This window comes from Sceloporus undulatus, chromosome 1 (genome assembly GCF_019175285.1).
Source record: "Sceloporus undulatus isolate JIND9_A2432 ecotype Alabama chromosome 1, SceUnd_v1.1, whole genome shotgun sequence".
NCBI classification, from domain to species: domain Eukaryota; kingdom Metazoa; phylum Chordata; class Lepidosauria; order Squamata; family Phrynosomatidae; genus Sceloporus; species Sceloporus undulatus.
This window is the reverse complement of record NC_056522.1, coordinates 292,377,910-292,399,762: the sequence shown is the minus strand read 5'-3', so window position 1 is coordinate 292,399,762 and position 21,853 is coordinate 292,377,910. Positions and strand designations below refer to the sequence as shown.

The window sequence follows — 21,853 nt, the reverse complement described above, 5'->3', positions numbered from 1 at the left end:
AATAATAATAATAATAATAATAATAATAATAATAATAATAATAATAATAATTTATTTCAAGGACTTATATCCCGCTTTTCTGCCACAATGGGATTCAAGACGGGTTACATTATTATTATGATGATGATGATGATGATGATGATGATGATGAAGTCGAAGGCTTTCAGGGCCGGCATCCATAGTTTCTTGTGGGTTTGGGGGCTGTGTGGCCATGTTCTAGAAGAGTTTCTTCCTGACTTTTCATCAGCATCTGTGGCTGGCATCTTCAGAACATCTTCTCGCATGGACTTCTTACTGGGGAGCAAGCAGTGTCTTGTCGCGGTTTGAGTGTCAGGCTAGGGCCCGGGTTCCAAGTCACACTCTCTCAGCCTCAGAGGAAAGTCGTGGCAAACCCCCTCTGAATAGATCTGGCCAGGATGGGTTCGCCATGATTTGGAGACAACTGGAAGGCACACAACAGCAACAACGCTCTCGTTTTGCCCCCAGTTTATCTGAGTCCAAAGTATTTAGAGACACCAGCTTAGGAAAGACTTTGTGTCAAAGACAACACAAATAGCTTGCAGTTTAAGACAAAAGTTTACTAATGGCTTGAATCTACATATGCACAGAGGCTGCATCCTAACCTAGCTAGTGAATAAAAAACCCATCAGTGATAACCTTTATAAAGCTTGCAACAAGTATATTGTGCATTTCGGTTGGCCAATAAAGGTGTCCCTGATGGATTTTTGTTCATATTTTGTTCAATGGCCAACACAGCTATAGTTACAAAATAGTTCAGGTAAAAGAAAGAAATCTTTCTCTCACCATCTTTCCAAAGAAAGTTGAGAGAGGAGGAAGATGGGGGACCTGGAGCACAGGGTTTCTTTACCAATTTACAAAGGTATTTGTTATTGTTCCTGTGATCCAGTAAGGAGAGCGGAGAGCGGAGTTTGCATGCAGGAAAGTCCTATCTATCTGAGGAGGAGGAGGAGGAGGAGAGAGAATGCTTAAATTTCCCCACAATTCCTGTTACTGGTTTTAGTGGCTGCTATTCCTATTAGTTGTCCTTCAAACCGAAATGAGATACACTTCTCAGCCAAAATGGATTTTAACCGATTCAGTTCTCACGTGTGACAAAGTCCAGAGATTAAATACACCGAGGTTGTATTTAATGATTGCTCAGAGCCATCACAATTCAATACAGAGAAGATAAAAAAAAAAAAGCAAACCTAACAACTCAAGGATACAAAACGAATAGGAAGGTACATGATGATATACATTCTTTCTTCATGGCTCTTAGATTAAATATATAGCATTCCCCTCCACTTTTTAAAAGAAAGCCAACATTCATGTATGTAAATGAGGGTTATCTCGTACTTCGTGGCGGCTTTCAAGGATTTGAAGCGATTTCAACCTCAATAACAGTCTGAAAGAGAACCGAGTTGAATCAGATGAGAGAAATAATCCAGATTAAATTAGGTTAGGGATGGAGAGGTGCAGTTCTCACTGTACCGTTTATTGCCCCATCTATATGTGGACCATGTAAATTAAATGTCACTCTGCACATTCGTAGTTATAAGACACTAGACACCCTTTCTTTGATATAGCACTTATTTATTTCATTTGTATGCTGCCTTTCTCTCAGAAAGGACCTAAGGCGGCTCACAGATTAAAAAAGCATTTTTAAAAATTACAGTGAAATTAAAAACTGTCAAAGATCATCTAAAATACACACAAGTTAAAAGGCATAACTAAAGCACACATAGTCCAGGCATAATTATATGTTCAGTGCCACTTGGAAGTGATCTCAGGCCTTTTCTCCATCGAGTTCAAGGCACATCCATGGCACTCTTACTTACCCTCGCCACAACCCCGTGAGGCAGGCCAGGCAGAGGAAAGGACTGGTCCCATGGCTCAATGGAGATTTAGAAACATGGATTTCCCAAATCCCAGCCCAGCTTCGTAAAACCTGCTTCACGCAGACTTTTTGCCAGTTTGGATCAAATAACGCAAAGGTCGGATGCTCAATGGGTCCTCGCAAGGATATATTTGCCCATTGCAAACAACGGGAGCCCTATATTCCCATTGAGAAAAATAAAGGGCAATAGACCCTCTGTAAACTGCCTGCCCAACAAAAGACTAGCCGGGAAGGTCTGGGGCTTGTGAATGCTTATCTATCGTTTCCTGGGTGGTTTGTGCGATTTCTCGGTTCCACTGGACGTTGAAATCGTATTCTTGTAGTGAACACATGCGGTTTATGAGTTGAATAAGTTTTTGCATTCTTGTTAAATAAGCCTTGGCAAGTTTCCCAGGGGGAAGTCATGAGATTGGCAAGAGTGCGTCTAAACTGTAGAAATCATGCAGTTTGACTCCGCTTTAACGGTCATGGCGCCACCCGACAGACTCCTGGGATTTGTAGTTTGATAAGGCACCAGCCCACTTTGGCAGAGAAGGCTCAAGACCTTGCAAAACTACAAACCCCAGGATTCCCATAGCATGGGGCTTCAGCAGGTAAAGTGGTGTCATACTGCGTTATTTCTATAGTGTAGATACAGCCTGCCTGGTAGAGTGGTTTGAGTGTTGGATTTTGACTCTGGCTCGGCCATGTAAACCCACTGGGTGACCTTGGGCAAGTCACACTCTCTCAGCCTCACAGGATGGCAATAGCAACCCCCCTCTGAACAAATCTTGCTAAGAAAACTCCAGGATAGGGTCGCCTTAGGGGTCGCCATAAGTCGGAAACGGCTGGAAGACCCACCACAAGAAGCTGGGCACTGTCACTTTTTTACTTAATGAGGTGAACCTATCATAGGGTTTTTTGGCAAGTGCCTTCAACCTCGGAGGCTGAGAGAGTGTGACTTGCCCAAGGTCGCCCAGTGGGTTTGCAAGATCTCTGGAGATTTGAACCCTGGTCTCCAGACTGTCGTAGTCCAACGCTGTGTGGATCCACCCTGAGCAGTATTTGGGTTTCCTCTTGTTCAGTAGAGGTCTTTCCACATGCTTAGAGATTGAGGAGCTTGGAGGTGGAAGACCATCCCTGGGAAAGAGGAGGATGGTCATTGGGTTTGCATGGAGTGGTAGATCTGAGGCTGCTGTTTGCAACCACGGATTCCCAGGACAATATTCAAGCAAAAACCCATCAAACCGTAGAATTCAAAGATACCGCCATGTTAGTATGTAGAGAAATCTTGTAGCACCTTTGAGACTAACTGAAAGAAATTGGCAGCACGTAGACTTCAGTCTACTTCCTCAGATGCATCTGAGGAAGTAGACTGAAGGCTATGGAAGCTCATGCTACCAATCTCTTTCTTTCAGTTACCACCAAACAGTGATGCCTTTATTGACCAACCGAAATGCACAATATCCTTGTTGCAAGCTTTCGAAGCTCCACTGGCTTCTTCATCAGGCACGATGTTACAAACCAAGGAGGGGAAAAACTGGAAATGTTAGGAAGATGCCTGCATTCTGTTGTTTCTGTACTTAGTTAAGATGGTATGGGGAGGGTAAATTTTGCAGGCAGGCTCCTCCTCCTTCTGGCCCTGCGGCAATAGGGAGATTTTCCAAGTCCAGGAAATTTAAAGTCCATTTACATCGCAACAAGGATTCTTCTCTTGCAATCCAATATGCCTTCATTCCACTGAGGCCACAGGCCTCTTTGTAGGCAGAGGATAACGGATTCCTCGAGAAGTCTATCTCTGTCATTAAAAAAAACAAAATATCATGCAGGGGTAGCTGTGTTGGCCATTTAACAAATCGAAACCAAAATCCACCAGGGATACCTTTTATTGGCCAACCGAAATGCACAGTGTTGCAAGCTTTCGGAGCTCCATGGGCTTCTTCGTCAGGCAAGATGTCATAAACCAAACAGGAGGAAAAAAAAAACCACAACTGGAGATCCTTAGAGGTCTGGATGGCCATCTGTCGGGAATGCTTTGATTGTGAGTTCCTGCATGGCAGAATGGGTTGGACTGGATGGCCCTCGTGGTCTCTTCTAACTCTACGATTCTATGATTCTATGTTAGTCAGATGCCTGCATGTTGTTTCAGTCCTTAGTAAAAATGTTATGATGGGGAGGATATCTTTTGCAGGCAGGCTCTTCTTCTTTCAATAGGGAGATTTTCAAAGTCCAGGCAATTTAAAGTCCATTTGCATCTCAACGGGGACCCCTCTTTTGGAATTCAATATGTCTCCATCCCTGTCCTCTTCCCTTCCCCTTTCCCTCTTGTCTCCCTGCAGCAAACGGAAGAGGAGGAAGGGGACGAAAACAAAGCCCGGGGCAACTGGTCTAGCAAGCTGGACTTCATCCTCTCCATGGTGGGTTATGCCGTAGGGCTGGGCAATGTCTGGAGATTCCCGTACCTGGCCTTTAAGAATGGGGGAGGTATGGCTTTTCCTCTCTTTTTCACATCCTCCTGCTGCTCCAGCGCTAGGCAGCCGTTGCGAGGGAAGGTGGGGGGTTGTGGGTCCAGAACAGACTGCAGAAAGGATCCAGTTTGAGACCGCTTTAAATGCCCTGGCTCGGTGCTAGGGAATCCTGGGAATTGTAGTTTATTGTTGCCCCAGGGCCGTCTAACAGAGAAAGCGAAATGTCTCACAAAACTATAGTTCCCAGAATTCCATAGTAAAGAGCCCTGGCAGTTAAAGCGGTGTCAAAGCGGATTATTTCTGCAGTGTGGATGCAGCCTCGTCCGAAGGCTATGTTTCAGTGGAAGGAACTACCCCTGAATATTCCTTGCCTGACAAAACCATATGAAATTCATTGAGTCACCATAAATCGACAGATGAGATGAAGGCGCAGACACAGACATCTATACTAGAGAATAGAAACACAGATATCCTAGCATATGTCTATATGCTATAGAATTATAGCAGTCTTGTAAAATTATAGAATTAATTCTATAATTCTATAATTAATTATAGGATTAATTATAGAATTCATTCTATAATTCTACAAGACTGCTATTGTTGTGGATTTCTTTTCCTTACAGAGACCCAGGAATCATGTCTGAAAAGGAAACATCATTTATTTAGCTGCAGCATTCTAACTACTTCACCAAACTTCAAATCCCAGCATCCCACAGGACTGGAGCCACATTAGTTAAGATTCGTACAAAACTGACGTAACTGTGCAGCAATAGATACACACCTTGATAAACAAGTCCTCCCTTCTGAATAAAGATAACGATTAAAATGGTTCTCACAATGAATTTATTCGCTTGTCTTTGGATATATCACCAGTGGACCAATGAGCATGAAGATCTTAAGGATGTTTTGTTGATATGTCTGGAACTCACTTTGTCCCCCAAATTTCCCTGGTTGGGTTGGGAGGTAGGAGGGTTAAAGGCTATGGCCTTGCATACTTGGAAGCAGACCTCAGTGGGGTGATCATTTCTGAGTAAAGCATAGAGTTCCACTGCAAATTTCCCATTGGAAACGAAATGATCAGGGAGCAAAGGAAATGTGGAAATCATTTCAATGGAGAAATACAGGAGAGAGCAAATAGAATGAGGATATTGCTGACATCGACCCTTCCAATTCCACTTCCAATTCTACAGACTTCTAATACTCCTCGGAAGGCTTGAGGAATGGAGATCTAGAGACAGGGCTGCCAGATTGCAAACTGGAGAGGACACCTTTACCTCTGATGGTTGTGTAGAGGAGGACATTTCTGCAAGTGTTGCTTGTCACTCATCCAGACAGCAAGTGCTGAAATGTCCTCTTCTACAACCCCCACGAAAGGTCCTACAATCATCTCCAGTTTTTACTCAGCCAAAACTTGGTCGTTCCCTTTCCAGCTGCTGAGTTCTTCCCCTTCCTGCAGCTTGTCTCTTCTCATCTGTCTCTCCCAGGAGGGCCAGGCGTCCTCCTTTTCCAGGACACGCCCTCCATTCCAACCTTCTGTCCAGGAGGAAGTTCAAAACGTCCCCCATTTTGACCATAATTAAGAACCACGCATTTACTGTTTAGCTTTTATTGGGCAATACCTTATATTTTTCTGGAACGTCCTACATTTTGAAGTGCCTTGTCCTCCTTTGAGGTGAAGACATCTGGTCACCCTTGGTCTCTCCAAACCACTTTCTTTTTATTTCCCTTGTATTGATGGGGCAAGACAGTGGAAAAATCCAAATAAACATACACTGGGTGGGGTGCCTTTTTAAAAGAGAGTGAACATATATCTAGACACATTTGATCAATTATGGAATGGCAAGGCAGCATTCCTGTCAATCCCAAAAGGTTTACTCTGGTTGGGACTAAAAATGCAAAAACAGCATCCCAAGATCCGAGTATAGATACTGCTGACAAACTCATTAACATAACATAGGAAAAAAACCCCTCAAATTGGAAAAACGTGTGTGAGAATTTAAGGTTGCAATTGTGTGACCTTACTTATCAGAAATGCAAAACGACAGATTTTTTTTTCTTTTAAAAAAATCGATATGTAAGAATCAGGCCCAAAATCAAGAGGAATTTCCTTTTAGATACGAAATAAAATCTTCTGCAAGTTACACAAAAAGATCAGGAAAAAAATTGTGACGGAAGGAACATTTGTCTGTTCTGAGTCTAGAAGGAGGCGTCACCCTCGGCATCATTTTGGTTCGTTGGAGATATTGTATCACTTCTATTATGTGAACCTCAATGTAATTATGTTCGGATAGTAGACAGAACTAAGCCCTGCGTTAGTGATCTCTCTTCTTGCTTTGGGTGAAACCTTGCGACGTTGTTGATCTAGAACGCAGCATACGGGAAATATTTTCCATCCTTAAAGGATTTGGCTTATGGGCAGCCATGCTGGCAACCAGAAAAAAAAGGATGGCTATTATACTTCATTTGCAGTCCGGGGAAGAGACCCTCCAGGCTGCAATGCCAGCCACAGTTACCTGGGAGTAAGTACCATGCAATGCTGGGGACTTACTCCTGAGAAGATGCTTAGGAGTTCACTTGATACTAAACCGCAGCATTTGCATTCGTCGTTAAAGGGGCACAGGCTACACAATAATAATAATAATAATAACAACAACAACAACAACAACAACAACAACAACAACAACTGATGTTTTTGTGTGGGCCTTTTAGACCACTGCAGATGCTGTTGCTGACTTCGATTTATTCGGTATAGAACTGTGACGGAATGTATTCCCAATTCAGGATGCAAACGCATTGCAGGAACAAATTCAGTTCGACACCACTTTAACTGCCCTATGGCTCCATGCTATGGAATTCTGGGAACTCTGATTTGTTGTGGCACCAGATCTCCCAGACAGAGAAGGATGTCTCACAAAATGACAGTTCCCAGAATTCCATTGCTTTGAGCCATGGCAGTTAGAGTGGTGTCAAACTGGATTATTTCTGCAGTACACATACAGCCTGGGAACTTGGCTGCTGACCCAAAGCAGACGGGGTGGTATAGGAAAGGAGTGGACCAGCCTGTGTGGCCACCTGGACCAAACCTGGCCAGAAGATGCTGCTCCTCTCAGCTGAGATTGTGAGCTAGTTGTCTTCTCACCTGAAGCCCTTGAGATGCAGTTGGAGGTGATAGTGATGATGATGCTCATGATGCTCGTGAGAGAAATGACTTCCAGGGCTAGCTTGCATTGGCCATGTAGCAAAGTACAATAAGAACCAAAATCCACCAAACAGTGATACCTTTTTTGGCCAGCCAAAATGCACAAAACATAGGTTGCAAGCTTTCAAAGCCCCAGTGGTTTCTGCATCAGGCAAAGGTGTTAACAATCATACAGGAGGGGGAAAATACTGATGTTAGTCATAGCCCTGCCTTTTGCCAAGATGTGGAGGTGGTTGTTCTAAGTTTAGCAGGTGTTCATGCAGCAGGCCCCTTCTCCTTCTGGCCAGGCAAGTACTGGGACATTCATAAGGTCCAGGAAATAAAATTTAAATTCTATTAGCAAGTGCCCACATGGCCAGAAGGACGAGGGCCATCCTTTCAGCCCTGGTTAGTACTTAGATGGGAAACTGCCAGCCAATACCAGATGCTCTTTATCTTGTAAAGATGAAGGCGGCAGCATTAATGCAGTTTGATACTGCTTGGCCATAGCTCAATGCTATGGAATGCTGGGTTATGTAGTTTTGTGTGATAGCCTGAGCTCTGGGGCCACAACAAACTACAAATCCCAGGATTCCATAGGCTGGAACCATGGCAGTTAACATGGTGTCAAACTGCATTAATTCTAGTGTGACAGATAAGTATTTTTAAGGTTTTAAACCCCAGTTTCCTCCCACCTCTGCCACAGCAGCCAAGAAATTCTGGTTCACTAAGCTCCAAAAGTGAAGACCAAAATAGGTGAAGGAACTAGATCCTGTCTGATCTTCGTAACTAAGCAGGGTCAGCCTTGGTTAGTACTTGGATGGGAGACTGCCAACAAATACAGCTGCTGTAGGCTATATTTCAGAGGAAGGAACTGGCCAAAGCACCTATGAACATTCCTTGCCTAGGAAAACACTAATTGCAGGCAACTTGAAGGCACAACGCCATACACCAAACATAGGTGCCTGACTTCACCAGAATGGAGGCTCTTGAAGGTTTATGAACAGTGTGTGCCTGGAATACAAATGTGCTCATGAGCCTGTTCACGTAGCACTTTGTTTAGATAAAGGGAGCAAAAGGTAGGTCCTGGCACAGATGCTCAGAGCCAACTGGCCACAGACTTCCAAAGGGAGGCAGAGGGGCTCAAGTCTCCCTGTGACTGGGCTTTGGGCTGAAACTCTTGAAATGCTTTTGCAAAGTTGGACCATCAAGACTGCTCTATAGTTGAGCTTCTGCAGGAACCAAACACTAAATGATTAAATACTAAGAAATATTAGGATAGAAGTTGTGGTGGAGTCCTCCCAAGAATAATAAAGGGTGTCTGCAATCTGTCCTTGGCTCTCATATTTGGGAGCAAGCCTACATACAAAACCTGGAAGACATTTCCAAGTGCACATTGTGCCTGTAAGTGTCTTCAAATTTAAGGATTTTTCCATGATAATGGATGGGAAAAGAAATTTGCCCTCCCCTTGAAAGTAGTTCAAGTAAGCATGAAAAACAGTTCCAGAATCCCTGCCACTTGCTAACAGGCTGTCAAACCAGGCTTATATTCTTACAAAACCAGTGGCAGCAGTGGAACAACAAAAGACTAAGATAGTCACACAAACTCACTAATAAGGATCAAAAACTGTTTACAAACATTGTATACCTAGGGCTGCCAGAGTGAAAACTGGAGATGGTTGTTGAATAATATTTTCTATGAGTAAGCCGACTTTCTCTTCAGCATGGCTGTACCTCACTTTCATGGTCACTTTCTAATGTTATCTTTTTAGCCCCTTGATTTTAGTTCACTAGTTTTCAAGTTAGGTTGTATACCTAGGTTGCTCAGTTCAGGACAATCTTCTCTGAGTTCAGTGAGGCTGCTTCTGAAATTGGCTGCAGAAGTTTCACAGATTTGTAGTTTGTTTAATAACCCTTTTATATCTCTGAAAAGATTTCCCAACAGTATACCATAAAAAACATAAATATATTGATAAAATACATAAAGTCATAAAAATATCCGTACACACGCTCCTACAATGACTACCAGATCAATAAAACTAAATTGGAAAATCTGTGGAGGGTGCATGCCTGTGAAGTTTTTAGCAAGTATCAAACCCTCACAACTATTAGTCCAGGCATTAGTTTCAGGAGCAAGGTGTAATCCTGAACCTTCTATAATTTATCTGCTAAATTCTACTGAAATAAGTGGGATTTCCTTTAGACTAATGGAATCCACTGGTTGATCTTGGGCAAGTCACATCCTCTCAGCCTCGGAGGTTGGCAATGACAAACCCCTCTTAATAAAACTTGCCAAGAAAATCCTGTGATAAAGTTTGCCTTAGGGTCGCCATAACATGGAATGACTTGAAGGCACACAACAATAACAACAACAACAAATGTTTTTAAGACATCATGAAAAGTATTTGTGCTTGATTGCCAGAAGTGAGAATTTATGGGGAGAGACTAATTATCAAAGTTTTTGGGGGGATCTCTGTCAATAAAGCAGGTATGGGAATCATGCAACCCTCCAGGTGTTATTGGACTGCAACATCCAGCAGCCCTAGCCAGTAGAGCCAATGGTGAGGAGTGCTGAGAGTTGCTGTCCAATAACATCTGGAAGGCCACATGGTTCTCACCTTTATAATCCTAAGGATTCTTCAAGATTGAAGACAGATGCTAGTTACAAAAGGATTGGTGAGGAGAACCAATATGGGTGTTGTACAAAAAAAATTGTGCTATATGAAATAAGAAGAGTAGTGAGGGTTGGACTATTTCTCCCACACTGTCTCTGAGCTTTATCTTCTCCTTTCCTATTAGGTGCATTTCTTATTCCCTATTTGACCATGCTGGCTTTGGCTGGAGTTCCTATCTTTTTCTTGGAAGTTTCTCTGGGGCAGTTTGCTAGCCAGGGCCCCGTGTCTGTTTGGAAAGCCATCCCTGCCTTACAAGGTGAGCTTTGACCAAGGAACCTTATATGGTTTCTCTTCCATTTAAACAAGAGTGGTGAAATGGATCCTTGTTACTGTGTGGCATTGTTCCTAGTAGGTGAGGCACTGCAGTCTTGCTTTGAACTTGAGATGACCTTGGGAAGACAGAACTAGTGGCAATGCAGCACTTTTTCTGCTTTAGTGACTTCTTACTGCATTTCCCAGCAGGAGAACATTTGATGGCTGTCTCACTTTGACTGTATCTCACATGTGTAATAAGGCAGCAATACTTGTCTTCAAAGCTAAATAACTCATGCACATTAGTTTCCCACTTCCCCTGCAGAGAATGCCTTGGGTACAGCCATTTTAGAGTTCACTGTGTGTATCTCTAGGATAATGATGGAGGATCCATGTCAAGATTTCAAGGCCTATTCTTGGGTAGATTAAAATCAAATGGCAAGGAAATCGGGTACTCTAAAAACATTCATTCTGCTTTCTAAAATCTGGCATATTATGTAATAGCCCCAGATACAGGAATAAATATATGTCATCTCAAATGTGGGATGAAAATGATAATTCCTCTGTTTGTCCTAATGATAGTCCGCTATTGACTGAAATACAAATATGTTTTCTGCAGCATGGTGGAGGTCACTATCTAATGGTTACATCCTCTGATCTTAGTAGGGCTTACTTCTGACCTAGGTTTCTTATAAAAGAAAAATCTGAACAAAGTAATCAGTAAACAAGAACGGATTTGTACATTAGTATTTCAGTGTTTTCTTTCAGATCACTATCTGTTTATTTATTAACTTAAAGTCAAGTGGTGTCTAATTTTCCCTGTTTCTCTTTCCTCCCATAGGCTGTGGCATTGCTATGCTGATTATCTCGGTCCTAATAGCCATATATTATAATATTATATTGTGCTACACACTTTTCTACCTTTTTGCATCTCTTGTAAATGTGTTACCTTGGGCTTCCTGTAACAATCCATGGAACACTCCGGATTGTAGAGATAAAGACAAACTTTTATTAGGTAAGTTGGTCTATGACTTTCTTTTATAGCCTATTATATCTTGGTATTTGTATCTGTCAATAGGTTTACACTGTGCTTCCAGTTTAATGTATTTTGTACTCCAGACAGGTCTCTCTTAAAATACAGAACAATAAACATTTCATAAATTTGTTGGTATAAATGTCAAGGTCTTCTTTTCATTATTGGGATTACAGCGTTAAAGGTTACGTTGATCAAATTAAAGATGATAATAACAAAGTCGTACTGAAAGATGGCAATTCAAAAGGATATTGACAGGCTAGAATGTGTTCAGAAGAGGACAAATAATATGGTAAAAGGTTGGGAAGCAAAGCCTTATGAGGAATGACTTGGAAAACTAGCTACGTTTTGTTTGGGAAGAGAAAGTTGAGAGATGTAATGAGAATAATATTTAAATATCTTAAGGGATGCAATGTTGAAGAGGAGGTGAGTTTATTTTCTGCTCTTTGAGAGACTAGAATGCATACCAATGCAAGGAAAGAGATTCCTCCTAAATATTAGGATGAATGTTTTGACCATAACAGTTGTATGACAGTGGAGTATGGCTTGGAGGGTGATGTAATTTCCTTTGGAGGTTTTTAAACAGAGGTTGGATGAGTATCTTTTGAGAATACTTCAGTTGCATAGTACAGCATGACAGGGGATTGGACTAAATAGCCCTGACAGTCTCTTCCAACTCTATGAAAATGGCACTTCATTTCACAAGTCCATACTCAAGTTGCAAAATGGAGTTGGCATTTTGTACAAAGTTATCTGTAGTCAGGAGAGATTCTTACCATTTCTACCTATGGAAGATCTTTAAACATGTTTGTGCAGATAGCATGTGTAGTCTTTCTTGAACCTTGCAACTTGGTGATAAATCCCCACATTTGCCCCATGGTGGTTCATGACTCCTATCTCAATGAGAATCTACTTTGGGTTTTAGTGTAAAGCTATCCAAAGTTTTGAACCTATTTTGAGTATATGCTTCAATTCAGATGAAAACCCTGAGCAGATTCATCACTTGCAAGTCAGCTGCTACCAGTGTATCTGCATTCTGACAGTCCATGAAATACTAGCCTAGTTCTTCATAAAGGATGCTTCTCAGAATGCAGTACATTTTCAGATCTACTGAAGGATTTTTCAAAAAGTAGTTGTTCCCATTGCCAAATAACATCACTTTCAGGAGCAAGGTGTAATACTGAACCAGCCCATGATGTTGAGCAATGCCATTTGGCTGGTCCAGTCATTCTTCTTCTAGATCAACCTAAGACTCTGTAAAGGCATCAGCTCCCTTTTAGGAATGAAAATAAACAAAAGTAGGTCCTTATTATGAGAAGAAGATGTGCTATAATGCAGACCGAGTGATTTTTCATGGGGTGAAGGGCTATTATGCACACTTGAAGTCTCAGACGTATCAGGGAGCTCATTACCATGCTGCTTAAATTGCAAGAAATTGAGAAATTTATGAATGATGCTCTGAAACATGTTAACTGAAAAATTAGACAGGCAAATACAGAATAGGATGAGGAACAGAAGACAGAATTACCATCAATCCTGCAGTATACATTCCACGTCAAAGGGCATTGTTTACTTAGGTGTGAGTCTCATTGTGTTCAGTAGGGATTCATCTCTACTATGTGTTTAGGACTGTAGCTTGAATCACTACAACATACTGATTTGTAGCATATTTTATATTTAAGACAGGTATTTTAGAATTAAGATGGCTACTACAGTAATACATCCCTGTGCCATTTAAAAAGTATGCATAGATGGGATTTTGGTAAGCACACAGGCTATTGTCACACTTTCTGCACTGAAACATAATGAACTACAAGTTTTAAATTTCAGTTCTTCAAGAGATAATAGGAGTCCTATGGCATTTCCATCAGATAGTTATCCTAACTTCTGGTGTGCATTCAAGTTGTTTTCAGGCCTCTCAGAATGCACCTAGTAGTCACCAGTCCACATTCCTCAGCATAAACCTCAATAGTCCAGCAGTTCTTGGAAGCACCTCACCCTAACCAAATGCATCTACCAATGCAATGCTCATAACACTCCTTTGGAACCAATAAAACTTTGTGATTTCTGGGCATCTTTGTGGCCTGGTATCAATGGGATGATTATAGGCTGAGTTTAGAGTCTTAGCCTCAATTTAGGGATGATCTGAAAAGGGCTAGATCCTGGCTGTCTTCAAGTGGTTGGACAACCCATTCACTTCCAGTGGAAAATTCATTTTGGATGTGGTGGCTTAGTGGTTAAGAAGGTTGGCAGCTCAAGGCCTGAATGCTGCATGATGGGGTGAACTCCTGTCACTAGTCCTAGTTTCTGCCAACCTAGCAGTTCGAAAGCATGCAAATGCAAGTAGATAGATAGGTACCACTTCTCAGTGGGACGGTAACAGCATTTGGTGCAGTCATACTAGCCATATGACCACCAGAGCAGTCTTTGGACAATGCTGGCTCTTCAGCTTAGTAACAGAGATGATCACTGCCCCCTACAGTCAGTTACGACTAGACATTCATATCAAGGGACTATTTTTACCTTTACCTTTACCTAATATTAGAAAACAATGGTTTCTGTACTGACTGTCAGCTGGAATTATAAGTATTGCTACATATATGGTTCCACTGACATTTGTAGGATTTACCTGTGACTTCTTAAGATTATTTCTGCATTACACAGTAGAAAAGAAAAGGTGGTGTAACACTGCAGCTTGGTCAATCCCTTACCATTGGCTATGCTGGTTAGAAAGATGCAGTTCAGCAACATTTGGAGGACTATATATGCTCTCTGGTCTGGATGCAGAAGTTGTTATTTGGTTGTGATGCTAACATCACTATTCTATTTGTGCATTTTAAGAGACAAATCTCATTAATCTCTGTGGTAGTGAGACCTATATCTTGGTAAAATGCTGAAGACTGCCATCATGTAGTGCTATGTATGTTTGCTAGGAAGTAAGTCCTAGTTCACTCAGTAAGATTAATCCCAGGTAAATGTATACTGGTTTCATAGAACCTTCAGATACGTTAAATATGCAGTGGGACAGGATGCATACATGACACACATCTCATACAACACTTCCAAAGTTCAAACTGTGCAAATTAAAAAGGTAGACGAGAAGTACAAGCTGTTGGAGCAAAAAGCCAGATTTGGAAAGTTACCTTTTGACTACAACTCCAAGAAACTCCAGGGTAGTATGGTTTTCTGGATATAATCCAAAAAGCCACTTTTCCAGACTCTGGATCCCTCACCCAAGAAATTCCTTCTTAAATATTATACAGGAAGCATAGCACTAGGATTTTTTTTTTTTTTTGGTACTTCCCCCCAGCTCATGTTTAATCTATCTGAATGTAATCTACTTTAGACAACAAAGCAGAATCACAAGGGGAATACTGCTAACAATGGCTTTTCTGTAGAGAATGATACTAGGCTAGGCTATGAAGTACTGGTCTACTTATGGTTTGTATCTCCAGTATCATGTTTTTGAATGCCCACACATTAAGTCTGTATGTTAACATTTGCAGAATAAGAAACTGAATATTTACTTCACAGTGTCCTATGTTATGTTACACTTCTTCTACAAAAGCTAATGCTGATCTTTGTCAGATATTGGAAAAGGGATAGAATAGACCAAAAGATGGCTGTTCTTCAGTTAGATGATTCAGCCTCATAGACAGTCTTGGAAGAATAACTAAGGGCTGACAGTATGTTTATACTATAAAGGTGACTCTACAGTCACTAGTACACTTAGCAATTCCTCAGCAAAATATGTGTAGTACTCTTCAAAAAAAATGTGCAAAACCAGAAGATAAAATAGCTGTAGTCTCTTATGTTTCTATCTGAACATTTTTAGAAGTAGGTAGGGAAAATGCCTTGTCCTTAGGGCAAACCAGAAATCAACAATTCCCATTATTTGATCAGATGTGACCCATAGAGATGTTTCTTGGATTTGGACAGAGCACATCCAGATTCGTCCATGCTTCTGGGTTTTCATGTATCTCCTGGTACAAAATCTGATAAAGACATTGCCTTGCGTTTATGCTTATGAGACCAGCTATTATTCAGTTTTTATAATCTGTTTTCAGATTTCCACCTGAATCCTAAACATGTTGATGGAGAAATACAATCTTGTCTTCCACTGAGTGCAGTGGTATTTCCATCCATTAATGCTTTGGACTGTAGCAATTTTTAATGCTTGGACTGCAGCTCTTTTAATGTTTTCATGCATACTTGAAGGCTAGAAAGAAACCGTGAACACATTTTTTTAAATACAAAAAAAGCACAAAAGACTTATCCCTTTCCCTTAAGGGTCCTCTCCTAAAGAATACTTTCACATATTACTAATTGTCCATGGAAATGTGATTTCATGCTGGTATCTTTCAGCTCAGTGTAGTCATTATTTCCTATCTATCATTCAAGGTTTGATGGATAGCACTGCATGTTTGTCCTCTGCTGCAAAGTGATTGCACCCTCTGCTGTTCTGAACTATGTAGTGCAGTGAAATGAACAGCTCTAGAAAGCTAAGCTGTAAAAAAAAAGCTTGCTGCAGTGCAGCAAAAGTGACCTTACATGTCATAGTGTGATCTCACTCATGCTACACTATGCTCAGGACAGGGATAAATCCAATCCAGTCTGTAATACTGGACATGGTCTGTCCTAGTACAGAGTTTACAGCTGCTTATTTCTGGGAATGCACAGCTACTAATACAAGATCATTCAAGCTGCAATGCTATACCCCCTTATCGGGTTTTCATGAATTCAGTGGGGCTTACTTCTGAGAGGTGGGGCTTACTTCTGTTCACAGGACTGCATGTTTTGTAGATTTTTAAAAAGAGATGGACAAGTTATGTGCTAATGGTTATGCACAATTTTGCCTTCCAAATACTTTCTTTTGAAGAGACTTGGATTATTTGTGTTGCTGGTATCATTATATTGTATGTTCCTGCCTTTGCATCAGTACAATATAGAACATGGGAATATAAGAAAAGTTTGGGCATTCCATATCTGTAATATTGATTTCTTTGTTTGGTGCCCCATTGTATAGAACAGATAGCCACATTTCTACCTAATTTGGTCACACTCCTGAAATTGAATTTAGAGAGATTTTTTTTTAAAGCAACAATTATTTCATAGGATATATTCCACTTGGAAAAAAAACTCCTCTTTTCTCACATTTACTAATGTTAAATCCTTGCAAAACCCAGTAGAATACAATACAGAATTAGTTACAGTTAAACAGGATTTTAGTGGGGTTTAAAAATATCTGATTCTTTAGCGAGTTGTGATAGCCCTCTGAATGTAAGTACAATATCCTCCATAAGTGGGAAACATATTTATATGCAAGGCTTGGACAAAAAGACATATAGTACCAGGTGTTAAAAGAACTACAGCTTTTTAAATATCCACTCCTCAAATCATATTTTGGAAAATCTAGCCATGTGCAGAAAATAGGAGAGCTGAAGAATAACTCTCTCTGCTGGCTGATTTGAGGTATAACATGTTCTTTTTAAAAAGTTTGCACTTATTTCCATGCAGAATGCTTGAAGTTTCTAACAGCTGGCACTAGTGGGATTGATAAAACAGAGGCCTATGTAAAGGACTGATTTCAGAACAATTAACTAGATTTTTCTTTTTCTTTGATTTTTTTTTATAGCTGGTCACCTCTAATGACTTTTAAAATCAAATTTCAAAATGCTTTGGTTGAAAAGTCATTTGTACTGAGTCAGGATGACAGAGAAGATTCATTCATTCCAGCTTATAAATGACTTGTTGTTGCTGTTGTTGTTGTCGATTGCCATCAAGTTGACTTGGACTTCAGCATAAAATTTAAAAATGTTTAAAATTGCATAATTCTGAGATTTCCATTTCACTATCTTAGTTTAATATTTTTGGAATTGTGAAGAGCCCTGTTTATCTGGTTTGGGAAAACAAAGGAAGAGTCTTAGGCTGTGTCTACACTGGAGAATTAATGCAGTTTGACCCAGCTTTAACTGTCATGGATCACTGCTGTGGAGTTCTGGGACTTGCAGTTTTGTGAAATATTTAGCTTTCATATTTAGATGTCAGCAGTTCTAGATTTTGTTGGACAGTACTAGTCAGAAAAACTATTGGTGTTGAGTATTTGGAGCTGCTGTAGTCCTGAAACATATGAAGGACTGCATGATGCCTACCTACCCTGATGCAGTTGTTAGTCTCACATATAGGTAATCTGACTTGACTTGGAAGGTCATTTCACATATTTGTAAATCTGGAATAATAGTTAGAAAATAACCTACATCATATTTTTTTTTTACTTTGAACACTTTCAAATAGAGAAGCAGGTTATAAAAGTACGAAAACATAGCTTGGTTCCATACTATTTGAAGGATCCTAACTCCCTATATGAGCCTGTATGAGCTTTACCTCAGCACATTTGTTGGTAACGTGAGAGAAATGGCTTCTGAGAAGTGGCTCTGGGATTTTTCCAGGGAGAGTGAATAAAACTGTAAAATGTCTGAAGCCATTCCCTGTGAGAGAAAGCTTAGCAAGCTGGGGATGTTTAGCCTGGAGAAGATAAGGTTAAGAGGTGATATGACAGCCATGTTCCTGGTCCACTGTATTTATGTATTGTTGTGGTTTTATTATGGTTGCTATTTTCAGTGGCCAGAGGAACTAAATAGGAAACTAGCTCATTAATGACAATATAAAATAATCAACCATGGAGCCATTGATTAACAGTCCACAGCTCATTTTGCTGTATAGATTGCACACCAAAATATTGAAACTAATGCTGTGAAATTGCTGACAGAGGCTTGGACTGTAGCAATGACTGCAGAACCTTTTGTGGAGTCATGACTCACAAGCCTGTCTTTCCTGTCTTTAAAATAAAGCCACGCCAGCCTTTTGGAGTATAGATCCATTTGCATATGTGTTCAGATAGGCGCTAGAAACTCGCTGTGGTCCTGCCACATTGTGCCTGTGATTTCTCCTTCATTTGAGCATCAGCTTTGTGACTACTCATCATCCATGGCTAGCAATGGATAGAGAGATAACCCTGGGCTTGTACATATGCAACAAACGCAGGATTAGAAGCAGCCCCACAACCCTATACGTATTTACTTAGGAGAAGCCCTATCAAAGAATAACTCAGGATAGGACTGGGTTTCATTTCATCTTAAATCCAAAGATTTCAGTTTTGCTTATTTGTGATTCTTGGGGCGCCTATATTAATCTAGTAACATTCCAAGCACTGAATTAGATACACAGTAGTTTGAGACAAATTAGTCTCGTCAGTAAAAAAAGAAGTCTCCAATGTGATTAATGTTCAGAGCAAAGATCTATCTTTCTGTTCAACAAGATGCTGGTACTTAATTAATTTTTTAGATGCTGAAATAAAACCTACTTGAGATGCAAGATACTGTTTTTCTTTCTTGTTATTCTTCAAGAGTCTTCAGGTATATATTAGCCAAAATAGTTGATTTTTTTGCTTTGTGTCTTTTGTCAGATTCCTGTATCATTGGTGATCGGCCCAAATTACAAATAAAGAACTCCACTTTCTGTATGAGTGCCTATCCAAACTTGACAATGGTAAATTACACCACCAGCCATGTCAACAAAACTTTTGTCAGTGGCAGTGAAGAGTACTTCAAGTAAGATTTTATTTAAAAATACTTTTTAAACAGACAATTTAAAAATAAATCGAAGCATCAAAGTCACTGGTTAAATAATCAGCCATCTTTACTAATATGTTTGAAGGTTTTTCAGTTACAAATTATGCTAACCATTTCACTAACCAATATTATGTTAACTGCTAATTTTAAATGTAAACACCAGTTTTCACTTATACATTCTCTTTTCAGATTCAGCACAGATCAAATTAATAAAAGTACAATGTACAATATATTGCTAATCAAAGGAAAGCCTGTAATTACATTTTCTATTAATTCTTTCTCTTCATTGGTTTTGTGCATAGACTTCATTTAGATATGTTTCATAGGCTGGGACTTCAGTAATGAGTTGATTGCTGCTGATATGTAGGCAAATGCAATTTTATGGAACGTTGAAAGATACACCAGAAAAACAACACATAGGTCTGAGAGTCAAGAAGCAAAGCCACTCTGAGAGCATTTCTGAAGAGTGGGGTATAAGTACAATAAACAAATAAAATAAATATGACATCCAGTAGTTGGGATATGATCTTTGATTTTGGGTACATGTGCCATCAAATCAAATTTAAGTCTTGGTTGTCTAAACCTGACAACATCTACTTCACAGGACTCTTGTAAGGACTGAAAGAACTCTGTGCCACAGAAGTGATACTATGTTACTATAGCTTACCTGAGTTTTAGGGACTGGCTGCACTATATAGTTTTTGGGGGAAAAAATAAATATGGAGAAGGATAATGAAATATCCAGGTAGATCAATAAAAATTACAACATGATTAAAAAACCCTAGGAAAATAAAAAAAGTCCTTGCCTTGATGCTCATAGGATATTAGATTAGGACCTCTTTGAACATGGTATTTCACACCAGGGGACCAACTTTTGACAAGGTGCTTTTACTTGTAGACATCTGTCATGCTTCAGTTGAAAGATGGACTTGGATGAATATCATAGGGTCTAAGTAGACATGTATGGGAAGAGGGGATCCTAAGTATTTACTTATTTATTTAATTTATATCCCACCCTTCTCCCAGCACAGGACTCAAGAGGGCTAACAATAAATAAAAACAGCTACAAAAATAATATTAGTAAAAAAAGTTTTAAATACACAGTTCAACAACAATTCTATTAAACCCCCAAAGTTAAAACAATTTGGAACACATTTTAAACATATTAAAAAGATATGGCAGATATGATATGACTAGTGTTACTCTCAAAGCATCTTGCAAATGTGTTGCAATATGCTACTGAGGGTTCTGCCATGTTTCCTACTTTCAGTAGACTCTGAATCCATAGGAAAAATTCTGTTGGGCAACACTGTGAGGACACAATAATGGTGGAACAAAATGTTTTGCCACTGTCAAACCTACACAGTGCATTCAATAAAAAGCCCTTCTTTTTATTTATTCACCCCGGTCATGGGACTTTTGCCAATTACATTCTTCTGGGCTGCCCTCAGGTTGCCCTCGCTAAGGTGTATGTGTATGTGTGTGTTTATAGACTCTGTGTGTATATGTGCCTTCAAATTGCCTGTTGACTTATTGTGACCCCATGAATTTCATAGCATTTTCTAAGGTAAGGAATCCTCAGAGGCGTTTTTCCCCCAGTAAATTCAATACAGCAGAAAAGGACTGAAATTATCCAGAGTTCTCTGGGCTCCCTCAGAGTTCATTAAATTTCAAGGGAACAACATTGTTATTAAGTCTAAATAGCAGCTGAAAATGATCTAGCCATGTCAGGGGAAGAGAAAGAAAACCCTTTACTTGTGGACCATTGTCTTTCTGCTGAGAAACAAAATTTAGCAAGGTTACACTCTTTATGCATGTGAAACAGTTAGAATTTAAACCCAGATGTCTGAGATTGAAGTAATCTCTGGCCTGTTACAGACTGCCAAAATAAAGCTGCTTCGGGTCTCTTTGGAGGTATGCTATTTAAATGATGCATGCATCCTAAGAATCCGGAAGCTGCACCAAAGCTGCACTCCAGTGCTTAGGAATGGAGTGTGGCTTTGGTGCGACCTCCGGACTCTTAGGACACATGCATCATTTAAATAGCATACAGTACCTCCAAAGAAGCTTTATTTTGGCAGTCTGTAACAGGCCTCTGTTAACATTCCTATACTGACCGCCAGTGACAATGAATGTAATAAGTAAACTCCACATATTTCTGGAAGCCATGAAAAATTTCTACTTGACCTCTACTGTGTTTTTTTAAAAAAACCATAATGCCATTGTAAAATATTGATGGTGTAGCGCTGACTGAAAACTACAGCTATATTTAACTTTATAGAAATTACTCTACTTTGGAATTTAGCCTGAAATGACCCATATTGATGATTTGACTATCAGGTACCATGTGTTGAAGATTTCTGCAGGAATTGAATATCCTGGCGAAATCAGGTGGCCTTTGGCACTGTCTCTCTTTCTGGCTTGGGTAATTGTTTATGCGTCCCTGGCTAAAGGAATAAAGACTTCAGGAAAAGTAAGTGAATATCTTCCTTTAAACTATACATACATTTTAAATGCTCACTTAGGACTTACACATTGTACCAAATATTCAGTGCTTAATAGCTTATTGAGAAGTGTGGTAACAGCATGACTCTTGTCAGTTTGTATGGAGTTGAAGAAAAGTTGTTAAAGCCAATGTTTTCATTGATACACATATTTGTTAAGTTCTTAAGTGCTCATAGCTCATACATGAATTTTCTCATGGCATGCTTCCTACAATTCTTATGACTTTAGTTTTAAG

General features: G+C 40.0%; 1 protein-coding gene across 1 annotated transcript in view; it reads left to right on the top strand.

Annotated features, from left to right (window-relative positions):
* The window catches only part of SLC6A5 (solute carrier family 6 member 5), a 99,119-nt gene that overhangs the window by 6,045 nt on the left and 71,221 nt on the right, over positions 1-21,853 (top strand). The window contains exons 3-7 of the mRNA XM_042446330.1: positions 4,216-4,360; positions 10,322-10,453; positions 11,291-11,464; positions 18,948-19,092; positions 21,454-21,586. Of these exons, the coding sequence (XP_042302264.1) occupies positions 4,216-4,360; positions 10,322-10,453; positions 11,291-11,464; positions 18,948-19,092; positions 21,454-21,586 (729 nt within the window). The remainder of the gene's footprint in view (positions 1-4,215; positions 4,361-10,321; positions 10,454-11,290; positions 11,465-18,947; positions 19,093-21,453; positions 21,587-21,853) is intronic.